The following is a 13,885-nucleotide window of genomic DNA, read 5'->3' as shown; positions in this document are numbered from 1 at the left end:
GTATCAGCAGTTTGATTGTTTGATTCTTTTATTACAGGTGAGGATCATCAGTTGCCTAAGCCACAGCAAATGTGAATTAGGGCGATTCAAATTTTAAAATGCTTGAAAATCCAATCTCCCATATGCTCCTTACCATCCTTACCATAAAAATAGTATTCTGTGAAATTTTCAGCTTTCTAGATGGTGATTTAAAGGTGGCCCAAAGACAAAGTAGGTTTATATGGAAATTACTATGGAGAAATTTTGAGTTATGTTCCAAGCACGCTGTTACTGTAATGTAAGTACAAAATTATTATCCAATGGTAATAACTCATTCTTTGAACCATAATAAAGAAATTTGCTGAAGAGAGAAATTCAATCCGACGGATAGCAGAAGAGATATTCATGAGTTTGTTTGCAATTATTTAGCTTAATATGGGATTATAGCCCTGCAAACATGTACAAAAATCCCAATCAAAATTAGCTCAAAAGTTGTTTGTTTCTTCAGCAACATCCTTCATAAAGGTTTGAATAATGTGTTTTCAATATGGGATGATAAGTTTCTACTTACATTACAGTACTAGCCTGTTTGGAATATTTCTCTAAGTTTCTCCATAGTAATTTCCATACAAACCAACATTGTCTTTGAGCCACCTTTAAATCACCATCTAGAAAGCTGAAAATTTCACAGAATACTATTTTTATGGTAAGGATGGTAAGGAGCATATGGGAGATTGGATTTTCAAGCATTTTTAAAATTTGAATCGCCCTAATGTGGATTCACCAGCTGAAACTGTCAGAAGCTTTTGAAAAATCGGCATGTTTTGGAAGTAAAATGGGATCCAAGTTTGCTAGCAATTGGAATTTATCGTACTGTTCTGTAAATTATCAATTTTCAATGAAAAAATGTATTTCAGGCGCTTGATCATTTTGAACAGGTACATAAAAGTTGGTTTTCAAAGGAGTCTGGATGATGATTTTGCAGAAAAGGTTGAGAACTTTTCAAAAACATGGATTGCTCACCCAATAGCTGGAAGTTCCACATTGGCGCTATCATATCCCGGAGTTTTGTAAAATCACATTAAGTGGTTTGAGGAAATACGGGAAACAAGCCAGTGAAACCGTACATTTCGATCTTCAAGTTGCATGAAATCATGATAAGGTTCCGGAGAACTCCAAAGCATGTGATCGACAGCATCTTTGAGCTGTAGTAATGTACAATAGTGCGCATTTGTAGGCCGTATTAACCATATTTACTTTATCGATATGTCGTGTTTGTGATTGGTTTAAATAGAATGGTATAATGGTAAATCCTTTTTATTAATTGGTTAACTATTCGTAGTAAATTTTCTCATGGCTACCTAGATAAGCTTGAAAGAAAATGACTGTGTGAACCATAGTTTAGAAACCAGTACTGAAAAAAACAGCATTATACTGTTTTGAAAAAAATGTTCAGGACCCCCCGATAGAACATTTCCAAACAGGTCTCAATTGAAAGGGAAAAGCCTAAGCTTTCATTTGGTGGATGTTTTAGCGATACTGATTTTTTTATATTAATGTTGTTCTACCAGAGACACCGTGGTGTAACCCGTTTTTGGGCATAATAGACTGAAAGTACCTACAACATAAGCATCACCGTCGTATCCCCGAGAAAGCCATCAGTACACTGTGGCAAATATTTGTCTTGGATTGCTAAAGAGCCAACCAATTGTCTGACAAGGGGTCATGCACATATTACGTCACGCTCCCAGGAAGGGTGAGGTGGTCTAGCCAAGCGAATTTTCGAAGGACTCATACAAAAAACGTGGAAAAGGGGGGACCGAAAAAATCGAAATTTAGTGTGACATAATTAGTGTACCATCTCCAATGCACAGATTTTTAAGACATTTGGAAAAGCGTATAAGTACACGCAACAAAAAACATCAGCATGCTAGCTTATCTGCATCCTTAGAAAACGTAAGTTTTATAATTTTAATGCTCTATAATATAAAAAATAAATAAAATAAAACACCAACGATTGAAAACTTGTTTTTTTGTTGTACAAAAAATGATATTTGCATTGATTGCACTCGCCATATACGTCAAAATAGTAGAACATGATTTGGAAAATACTTGATTTCATAGGGTAAATACAATTGCTCACCTAGTTTTTGTAGCCTATCTCACTCAGTTTTTTTCTAAGCTTTCTGATGGTGATCTCTGGTGTGGTTCAATTCAATTCAAGATGGCGGCTAAATTCAAGATGGTCGTCAAATTTTTCTAGTTTCAAATGAAAGCTATATCATTCCTCTACAATGCCACTTAATTTGCTATGGGTTGCATGCGAAATATGAGACATATTCCGCGAAGAAATACCAAGAAATATCAAAAATGGGCTTTTTCGCAAACTGTTTAGCTAGCTGGCATACATCAATTTGGCATACATTCATCAATTTGAAAAAATCGAAACGACCATCCTTTAGTATTAGCAAATACTAGGGATCAGTGTGTAATAAAATAATAAAATTGGAATTCTAACGATGGCTGACGATGGCGGCCTGGTTTCAGCGAAAATTGCTCAGAAGAATGGACGAAATCTTAGAGAAAGTTATAAAAGAGATCAAGGATATTTATTTATTTATTTATCACCGTCTTGAATTAAAAATAAATTCCCCAGACTGTATCTTACTCTAAGTTCCTTATTCTATTTTTAAAAACAAACTTTGAAATATTGAAGTCGAACACAACACTCACATTATTGAACGCACGAAAACATTTATCCAGAGGGTTATGAAAACCGTATGAAGTCCTATGACGTCTAACAAAAAGCAGGTTACGTTCACGTAGTTGACGAGACGGGGCATACAGGGACACATTTTCCAACAGTGACGGGCAATTGACATTTCCTACAATCAGATCGAACACAAGCAGTCTCTGTAGTTTTGTACGTCTGGCAGAGAGCGTTTCCAAAGCGATGAGGTTACACCGGCTTCTGTAATCCGGCAGATCAGTTGGATTTGCCCAAGGCAACTGGCGAAGAGCGTACCGAACGAAGCTACGTTGAACTCTTTCCATTCGGATGATCTGCGTAGTATGATGTGGAGACCACACACAGACGGCATATTCCAGAACGCTTCGAACTAGAGCACAGTACAACGACTTCAAAGCGTAGATATCCTGAAAATGTTTTGTACTACGTCGAATAAATCCGAGGGCAGCGAATCCTTTGGCAGTGGCGATGCTGATATGTTCGTTGAATTGCAGTTTATAATCGATTATGACACCAAGGTCGCGGATGGATTCAACGCGCTCCAAGATATCTGGGCCCACCAAATATTCAAAGTCGATTCGGGACTGGCGTCGGGTGAAAGAAATTTGTTTGCACTTCTTAGTGTTCAGCTCCATTCCATTTTCAACGCACCACAGTTGAATCTCGTTAATATCGGATTGAATAGCACAGCAGTCGAGAAGGGACGAAATAGTTCTGTAAATTTTCAGATCGTCGGCAAACAGCACTTTGGGTGATTTAAGCCGGAAGCAGAGATCATTCACGAACAGCACGAAAATCAGTGGCCCGAGGACGCTACCTTGAGGCACACCAGATGTAATAGCGAAATTTCGAGATTTTGCTCCGTTTACTTTGACGAACGCCTCACGGTTTGTCAGATATGAATGGAGCCAATCAGTAATCCAGCGCGGAAATCCCAGATGGTTCAGCTTCGCAACAGCGAGATCATGTGGAACTCTGTCGAAAGCTTTGGAGAAGTCGAAATAGATGGCATCAACTTGTTGTCTGTTCTCGAGGGCCGTCGATACGAAATCAGTGAACAACATCAGATTCGTAGTGGTTGATCGCTTTTTAACAAACCCGTGTTGCGAATCTGAAATTAACGGTTGAGCAGCTGCATACAACGCGTTATGAACTAAGCTTTCGAAGACTTTAGCCACGCAGCACAGAATGGAAACGCCGCGGTAGTTCTCGGCAATCTGATTGGAACCAGATTTGAAAATCGGACTTATTGAAGCTAATATTCTAATGTCAGGATTTTATATTCATATTTCTTCCATTAGGTTGCGCTGTTGTCATAAAACAAGTATTTAATTGTTTTTAGTTGTTTTGTCAGCAACTCTTGTTGGCATCACCACGCTCGTTTCATGTTACAATAAGCGTGATTTCCAAATCAGACAGGCATCAAATTTTGTAAAATGGATCCTAGAAGCCAGTGAGGATTCCGGGATTCCAGTGTGAAAATCCAGAGATTTCAGAATGGTTCCTGGGATTTCAGGATGGATCATGGGATTCTAGTGTGGATGCTGGTATTTCATTTTGGATTCTTTGATTCCACTTTTGATCATGAAATTGTAGTATGGAATGTAGGATTTCAGTGTCGATCATGGGATTTTATTGTGAATCCTGGGATTCAAGTGTGGATTCTACAATCGTAGTGTGGGTCCTGGGTCTCCATTGTGGATCCTGATATTTCAGTGTGGATGTTTTGATATAGTAGTATAGATCCTAGGATTGCAATGTTGATCGTTGCATTTTAGTGAAAATCTTAGTATTCCAGTGTGGATCCTTTGATTCCAGTGTGGATCTTTTGGTTCTAGTGTAGATCATTGAAACAAAGTCAGTTGAGCAGTCTTTAGGGAACAAACGCTAGTTTTTTTTATATATATATATATTTCTGACGTTTCGGTTCTTTTAGGACCATTTTCAAGGGTTCAATCAGTAAGAATTCCAAATCAAGATGGCTTTGTCGTCGCGCTGTTGTATTTTGTACAACACTGTTGAAAAAACCTCGCTTGTCGTTCACAACAGCAGTGTGGTAGTTCTGACGGTGGCAAACCGCGCGACGACTGGACGGTTAAACTTTAAAATGCAATTTACATTTTAGAGTTTAGCAAAGCCATTTTAACTAGAAAACCGTAACCCTTGAAAAAGGTCCCAAACGGACCGAAACATCGGTAATAAATAAAAAAATAGCTTTTTCTCAGTCAAAGCTCATCCAAAAAGTAGTGTAGATCGTAGGATTTCATCGAAGATCCTGGGATTTTGATGTGAATCTTCAAAATTCAGTGTGGAACTTGGGATTCAAATGTGGATCCTAAGATTCTAGTAGAGATCCTGGAATTTTAGTGTGAATTCTAGTAGTTCAGTGGGAATCCTTTGATTTTAATGTGAATCCTGAGATTGTAGTATGCGTCGCACAAATTCAGAGAAGATCCTGGATTTGTAGTGTAAATCACAGCATTTCAATGTGGATCTTGGTATTCCAGTGTGAGTATTGAGATTCCAGTACCCAGACAAACAGAATGTACGTATAACCAAATCACCTTTTGCGTTATGCGATGCTTATATGTGCAAAGTTTCACGTATAAGATGTCGTGAAAAGGCCTTATACGACAAGTGGAGGCGATATACGTGCATATTTTATAAGATGAAACATAACATGCAATGCGAGTGTGTAGATTTTCTTGCGAATTAATCTGTATTCTTATGCGACTTAATTAATGATAACAAAATTTATTCGACAGCTGCTACGGATTGATCCGACTTACTTTGTATAACTATATGGAATGAAATGGAATGTACGTATGAACTCATACAAGAGCGTTCAATGCGAGGAAACGCATCGTTGAATCGATTTCATCCATCATGTAGTGCGGGAGTAATGCAGTTTGTACAAATTAACGACTTTGTTCGTCTTCTGCTATGCGACTAGTCTTCCAGTGTGGATCTTGCGATCCCTAAGTAGATCCTGGGAATTCCGTGTGGATCTTGAGATTAAAGTGTGGATCCTGAGATCCCTGCCTGGATTTTGGTATTTTAGTATCTCAGGATCTTAGGACTAAAGTGTTAATTTTGGAATATCAGTACGGATCTTGGAGCTACAGTGTGGATTCTGATATTCCAGCCTGAATTCTGGTATTTCAGTGTGGAACCTTTGACAACAGAGTAAATTTTGGGTTTTAAGTGTGGATTTTGGGATTTCAATATGGATTCTGGGATTTCAGTGTAAATCCTAGGATTTCAGTGTAGAGCCTGGATATCCAGTGAAGATCCTGGTATTCCTATGTGGATCCTGGGATTGTAGGATTTCGGTGTGGATTCCGGGATTGTAATGTGAAAAGCAGAATAACAGTGGATTTTAGCAGGGATCTAAGGTATCCAATGTAGATCCTTAGATTGTCGTGTGGATCCTGGTAATTCTGAGTGAATTATTGGAATCCAGTGTGAATCCCAATATTCCAGTGTAAAACCTGCTATTCCAGAGTAGTTCCTGAGATTTCAGTGTGACTTCTGGGATTTCAATGTAAATGCTAAAACTCCGGTTAAGATACTTGGATTCCACTGTGGATACTGATATTCGAGTGTGGATTCTAGAATTTCAATATGGATTGTGAGCATTGGCATAGCTAGGGTTATTTCTGGAGAGGGTTTAGGGGGGGCCTTGCAAATTTTTGTTTTAAAGAAGTGATGTCGGACGCAATAATCATAATTTTCACAAACTTTGTTGTTTGCATTGATTTTATTTGTTTGTGATTTTTTCTCATATCGCTCTAATTCATCGATATTTGTGAATTTATATTTTTTCTTCGAAATATATTCATTCTTTGTTTAATCCAGTTTGAAATCCTTCACGAAATCTTCCAAAGAACTAATGGGGAATATCCCTTTTAATTCTTCAACGATTTTTTTCTGGTATAATATTAACCATATGCTTATGAGAGATTCCTCTGAGAAATCCTACGATGTTTTCTTCATCAATTATTTCTTTACTTTTTCAATTTTTACCAAGTAATCCTTTACCAGTTATCACTGAGTTCATCTTGAGATTCCCACAGAAAATCATTCCCGGAATAACTAGTTATAATTTCACCAATTCATCTGCAGTTTCTAAGTCTTTCTGATCTTACCAGTTTTTTATCGGAAAATATATATCTAATTGATTAAAAAATGTCTTGAAAAATTTCGCGAGAGAATGCTTTAGAAAATCCTTTAAACATTTTTCCAGGAAGGCCTTTTACAAACTTACGACATCTGAATTCCAATTTTTAGATTGAAATATCATCCAGTTATTCCTTAATAATTTGTTTAGTACCAAAATTCTAGGAGTCTCGCCTGAATTTGCTTTTAAATTACTTAGTAGGGATACTTTCCACAAATTCTTCAAAGAGTTCACCATTAGTTTTTTTGCCGTTGAGGTTCTTCCTAAAGTTTCTTTTCAGACATCATCAACAAATATTTTAGACATTCTCTCGGACCTTTGCCAAGAACTGCTTGACAAATTCGCAGCAAATATTATCCAGGACTTCATGCGAAAAAATAAATATTTCTTCCAAACTCTAAGAATGCCTCCTAACAATTCAAAAGATTTTTAAAAGCAATAATACATGATTCAATTGGGAAAATGTTTTTGACGATTTCTTGGAGAAGTTCTCTGTAGTCCTTCCCACATACATTCAAAACTCTCTAGAAAATAATATATTAACATTTCTTCAAAGATGCCTGCGGATGAAGATTTAAAAAAAATATATTTTCCTATGTATAACGTTCCAAGCGGATGACGTTCAACTGTTTTTGTAAAAAAAAATTACCGCAAAAATACTCAAAAATTTTCCAAGCAACTTGTTCAGGGATATCTTTAAATAATTATATGATTGTTTTCCCTGTGATGTCGTCCTAGTATTCTTCCGAACAACTCACCCGAGATTCATCCAAGTGTTTTCCAAAGATTTTTTTCTATGAACAGCATGTAAAAAAATCAAAAGCTGTACTAAAGGATTTTGTAATTCATGTAAGAACTTCTCAAAAAACTGCACTAAAAATTTCATCAAGCATTTATTGAGATTCACACTTTTTTCTCCAAGAATACCGCAATTTATAAGCATACCGAGAATTTTCTCACAAATCACTCAGTATGCTTATATAATTTATATCAGATTTCTAGAAAAAACACATGCAAAAAATTTCTATTTTTTTATTAAAATCGTTATAGTAGTTTTGACTGTATTGTCCAAACCATTTCATATACGCTTAAATACTATATATTAGACCTATTTATATTTTCAAAAATGTCTGGAAACTCCCCAGTCAACCAATACTTTGATTTTTCATTGCGAAATGAACTTTTGGCCAAAATTTCACTCAATTTAGAGTAAATTTAGTTGTGCTTCAAATCAATTATGTGTTTTTGGGCTATTTTAAAGCTTTAAAAAATCATAACTACAGAACGAAGCATCAAAATTTATTGGAAATACTTCTACATAGTAGTTTATCCAATTCTACGAACTTTTGCCAAACACAATTTTATGATTGGAGCAAGTTTTAACATAGTTTGGTTGAGGTTTTTATCTCGAGGTTCTTGAAAATCTCTTTTTTCGGGAATTGTTTTCACTGAACAGCATGCCTGCATGAAAATTTCGGATTTTTAATTTCCAGACATGATGACAATGCATATCTAAAAGTCAATCCCGTTCAAAGTTACCATTTATCTTACGAAAATAAATTGTAAAAAATAGGTAATTATGAAGCACATTTGTAAACTGTGGGTGAGCCAAGAGCACCACCTTGAGCTTCAGTGAATACAAAAAATGAACACGTTAGCACTGCCTTTTCTCAGTCGATGATGATGATTGTTTTCAAATCTTTCTAAATGATCAGTGAAATGCGATCAAAACAATCATCACTCGGAAAGAAAAAGCAATGCTAACTTGTTCAATTCATTCGTTTCCGGTACATGTGTCATGCATGATTTAATTATCATCAGGTTGCGATGCGGTGCTCGATCTTTGGGCATTTATTGTAATTTATTGCCTTTAGCAACATGTAATCTGTTGATGGTCAATGAATTCATAAATGAATTATGTTTGATTCCCGTTGACTAGGGCCTAAAATAATAATACCAATGCATGTTTTATATACCATGTATGTTGAGAAAACTGTAATTTCTGGGTACAGCGGAGTACAAATTTGGATCAAACAATGTTAAAACTCAATTTAATCTTGTTAGCGTGTTCGAAAAACATTAACAGAATAGAGTTAGCTTCCAAATAGTGGTAATAGAAAGTGGTTTTGATTTTCCACATGCTAGTTATGATTTTTCAAACCTTGAAATAAGCCCAAAAACACATTTTCAACTTGAAGCATACTGAAATCTTTATCAAATGAGCTGAAAATTTGACCAGACATTGTTCTTAGCATGAGAATTCCGAATACTGCTTGACCGGTAGATTTCCAGACATTTTTTTAAATATTATTCTTTCTGGCGTTACGCCCCCACTGGGACAGAGCCTGCATCTCAGCTTATGTTCTTATGAGCACTTCCATAGTTATTAACTGAGAGCTTACTATGCCAATGACCATTTTTGCATGTGTATATCGTGTGGCAAGTACAAAGATACTCTATGCCCTGGGAAGTCGAGAAAATTTCCAATCCGAAAAGATCCTCGACCGTTGGGATTCGAACCCACGACCCTCAGCTTGGTCATGCTGAAAAGCTGCGCGTTTACCGCTACGGCTATCTGGGCCCCTGAAAGTTTTTTTAAATATGAACAGGTCTACTATATATGGAGTAGTTAAATCACGACATAACAATAAATCCAATATAATTCAATAATTTCAAGCCATTTACACTACTGCACGGTAAAAGGAACCATACATATTCACCGTGCATTTCTGTTTCGACTGAAATACGATTAAAAAATCTAATTTGCATAAAATCTCATGGTTCATACGATGAAATACATCTGACTAGAAGTATCTACAGCGAAAACTTATTCAAATTATGGAAAATTTGATACTCTAACGTTAAAACGCTTCTACTAAGAGTTTTAAAAAATCCCATTATTAAACAGAATTCACATGATTTGGCTACATAAACTAGGTTTTTCAAATTGCTTTACGACCAGAACTAATTCATTTCACCAGTTTTATCTTATTTTGCTGACAAAATAATAATTTGTGAAAATTGTCTGAATAATCTGTAGGAATTTGTATATGTGCACGGTGAATGGAGGCCGCACGGTGACTGGTGACTTAACGGTATGCATTTCTTCAGTGAATTCTGGTAGGGCTATTTCAAGCAAAGTATCATTCAAAAATATGGGAAACCATGATGCAGTAAATTTGTTGCTCTATGAAAAGCCGTTTAAAACAGTATATTTTGCATTCTTCAGAAAATACGATTTTTGGGATCCGGATTTCCAGGATACTGACGCTTTTTTATACCATGGTATTTTTTGTAACGAAGATGTTATAATAATTGCGCTCATCGTACTCAACAACAGACTGGTTCTAGCGGTAATCAACTGAGCGACAGCTGGACTTTTAACCTTTCGGTTGTCGCGCGATTCACTGAAGTCAAAACCGCCACACTGGTGCTGTCTACTTCAAGCGAGGTTTTTCCACTATTGATGTGCAAAATAAAAATAACTTAACTGCTGGAGAGTTTTTTTTTTGTAAATATAAGAGTAAAGCAAATTGATTTATAAGATATTGCTTCACGTTGGAATGAAGTATATTTTTGTCTATATATATATATATATATATATATATATATATATATATATATATATATATATATATATATATATATATATATATATATATATATATATATATATATATATATATATATATATATATATATATATATATAAATATTTTTTTTTTTAATTATTATCATCCGAAATTCTGGGGCCTGTGTGAAAATTATAAACATCGATAAAACATCACAGTACAAAAATAAAAGCAACAGAAAAAAATGATTTGGATCTGACCTCGGAAAATCCGCAACATCTCCGGGGTCTGGTGGCCAATATGCATGGTCTAGCAAATTAACCATTGAATGCTTCCGGATGTATCTCATTTAATTTACCTTTCATAAAGTTAGTAGTATTTCAATTTAGACAAAATTTTGCCTATCTCAATCATTTCGGCTATACACTGTAATACTGTGCTACCTCTTACGAGATATTCATCAAAACCCCACAGAGATAAAACCCCAAAATTCCTCCTTTTTTAAAGCACTCGTCGTAATTATCCAACTCGGCAAGCCTCGACGACATGTACTGTAAAAATCTTCATTCTGCTCCTTGATGCGTGAACTACTATTTCGTACCTATTACGCATTACATAAATAGATGTTTCAGCATTTTATTAGCTTAAAAATGTGTCATTACTTGAAAAAGTTGAATAGCTTTTTCTATTTTACATTTAATTTGTGAAATGGCAGGGAATGGTTTGAATAACTTATGGCATTTGTCAAATATTACTAAATATTTTATTTCTTAGCACAGTCATTTTCTCAGTCAACATATATGTTATTAAGTATATGGATCAAATATTCCCAGTCTGATGAAATTGAAGAGCTTTCGGTGGTAGTTGGCTTTGCAGTAGTCTTGCTTAGTTTTTTCATTGTATCCTTAATCCACGGTATGAAACTGGTCACTCGGGTATAAACACCAGGATAACCTCTCCAACCGCATCCATAACCATAGCTGACCACGCCATACTGGTACCAGTATCCGTCATTCTCCGCAATCGATAGCGGACCTCCGGAGTCACCCTGGCAAGTGTCCTTACCGGTCTTTCCAGCACACATTTCCGTATCCTTCAGGTTGGGATAAGATGTGCGGCACGATTCCAAGCCCACTCCAGGAAGTTTGACCTCAAACTTGTATCGGTTTCCAATTTGAACATCTACGTTGGAATAGTACGGTTTAAAATATCTTACATGGATATCATATTTCCTAAACTTACCTCGGTTTTTAGCATCATACTTGATGTCACCCCACCCAACGGCGGTAAACTTTCGTCCACTAATAGATTTAGTTCTAAATTTCTCCGCCGCCGGAAGACAAACCGGTGAAATGAACTCCGTGAAGGTGACTGGATTCGCGAGTTTGACCAATGCAATGTCATTGTGGAAATCCGGTTCACCCGAGTAGTCCTTATGAATCTCGAAGCTCTCGACTGTTGCATCGATCGGATTATCTGAACAGTAATCTTCTTCGCAATCTTTTTTGCTCAGAATATCCCATTCACCGAGTCGAACCTTTGCTCTGCGGAATTGAAAACATTCATGATTTTGCAATTGTGTGAACCTAGGTACGTCAAATCTTACATTATGAAACTATCGGACGGTTCGGGGAAACAGTGAGCTGCAGAGAGGACGAAACGGTCCGAGATCAACGAGGCTCCACAGAATGGAATTGTTTGGCCACCATCCTTATGTTGGGCCATCAGCAAGGATGCCCACGGATATGCATTGATGGCAGTCCTAGTTCCACCTACAATGCGATCTGCCAAACTCAAACCGCATACGCCAGGCTCCGGCAACGAAGGACTATCACGCCTTGAACGCGCTCCATCAGAAGCTAAAACGGTATTAGATCCAATGAACCAGAACATATTAAGATTATGTCTTCGACCTACCAGGAATAGAATGCACAGCGGCAATTCCAAGCAGCACCAAAAGCAACGTGACTGATCCCATACTGAGTCCACAAACTACTGATCTGCTTACACTACTGATGGCAGAGAAATCACACTACTTCTTTTATACTGAAAGATCGTTATCACTACTAAATGCATCGAATCAAATCTAAGCCGATGGGGAAAACCTACATGACAGAAATAATCACTGTTTATTTAAACTAGTTTTTCAAGGGTGCAAGCTAAACGTGAGATGCAACTAGGAAATCTACTTTTTTGCGGCTGATTGCATTCAATGTCTTGTCAGAACTCATCAGATTGTTATTGTGTTCAAATTATTGATAGTTTGTGATATGAATACCGTGACATTCAAGAGTATTATTTGTCAAATTGTCAATTAAAAATTGAAAGAAATATCTGAGAAACATTGTTTTGTTAACATTTATTGAATTGCCCGACTACATCTTAGAGATTAGATATCAAAGAAATGGAAATGATAATGTTTGTTGGTAAACAATCCATATCTTTTCTGTTGCAGCCTCTCTGCTTAGTCAAGCACCGGTGAATGTTTCAGGTTCTTTTCTTCGTTCCAGAACTATCCATATAGAGATAAACCGTAATTCGAGGAGAAGTTGATTGCTTATTATGATCTGTATAAAGTATGTATTATGTAAGTTGATAAAGGGAGCTTCTTCTTCTTCTATCTGGTGCTCCGCTTCAACTGGGACAGAGACTGTTTCTCAGCTTAGTGTTCTTATGAGCACTTCCACAGTTATTATCTGAGAGATTTTTTGCCGAATAAAGGGAGCTACAATTATACTGAAGTTATCCATTTTTCTGTGCCACATTAGGTTTCGACAATCAATATTGATTTTCTAACATTTGGCTCTACATTCCAGATAGCAATTCATTTTTTTTTTTCAATTTTCGTTGAACCGTTCAGATGTTCAACCATTGTTAAGTTTACGAGAAGCTATTATGTGAATGGACAGTTTTATACATTTTCTGAATCCAGTTCAGATTTTGCGTTGAGGTTTAAAGCTTACTTTCAGAGAAAAAAAAAAAAGGTTTTTGTGAATGATGATTATTGTATTCTATTGTGTTGTAATTAAGAGTCACCACCAGTACACTACCGTGAGTCGCAAGTCAGTCCCATCTGTAAAAATTAGGCATTGAGATGCCTAATGAGTAATAAAGTTTCCACCTGGTTTTCTATACGAATATTAAAAAATCCCAGAGGATCGTCAAATCTCAACAATTTGCTTTTCACTACGATATCTTTCCGATAAAAATATAGCGATGATCAAAACACGATTCTTTTTTGTGTTAAACGATGCGAAAATCTGTAGTGGGACTGATATACGGATACTTTTAATTATGGGGCAATTCGAATTGCTGTTTCTTCCATATTTTTCTTAACAAATAATATTAACTCATAAGTACAGCTCTAAGTTCTTTTTATGTTCGATTTAAACTCTACCGCATATG

At 36.2% G+C, this 13,885-nt stretch overlaps 2 protein-coding genes across 2 annotated transcripts in view; both read right to left on the bottom strand.

Moving 5' to 3' along the window:
- The window catches only part of LOC5568134, a 64,294-nt gene that overhangs the window by 22,853 nt on the left and 27,556 nt on the right, over positions 1-13,885 (bottom strand). The window lies entirely within an intron of this gene.
- Positions 11,221-12,531, bottom strand: LOC5568133 (venom protease). Its single transcript, XM_001652025.2, has 4 exons — positions 12,398-12,531; positions 12,087-12,339; positions 11,723-12,024; positions 11,221-11,662 (listed from the first exon to the last, which is right to left on the bottom strand). The coding sequence occupies exons 1-4, from the start codon at positions 12,456-12,458 to the stop codon at positions 11,268-11,270; spliced, it is 1,011 nt and encodes a 336-aa protein (XP_001652075.2). The 5' UTR covers positions 12,459-12,531; the 3' UTR covers positions 11,221-11,267.

The sequence above is a fragment of the Aedes aegypti genome, chromosome 2 (assembly GCF_002204515.2).
Source record: "Aedes aegypti strain LVP_AGWG chromosome 2, AaegL5.0 Primary Assembly, whole genome shotgun sequence".
Classification (NCBI taxonomy): Eukaryota; Metazoa; Arthropoda; class Insecta; order Diptera; family Culicidae; genus Aedes; species Aedes aegypti.
The sequence above is the reverse complement of the archived record's forward strand: the minus strand, read 5'-3'. Positions and strand labels throughout refer to the sequence as shown.

Coding starts and splice junctions, on each gene's coding strand:
- LOC5568133 (XM_001652025.2), bottom strand. CDS start 12,458: ATGGGATCAGTCACGTTGCTTTTGGTGCTGCTTGGAATTGCCGCTGTG. Junction 12,025..12,086: donor CCGTCCGATAGTTTCATAAT/GTAAGATTTGAC, acceptor TCAATTCCGCAG/AGCAAAGGTTCGACTCGGTG. Junction 11,663..11,722: donor GTATGATGCTAAAAACCGAG/GTAAGTTTAGGA, acceptor ATTCCAACGTAG/ATGTTCAAATTGGAAACCGA.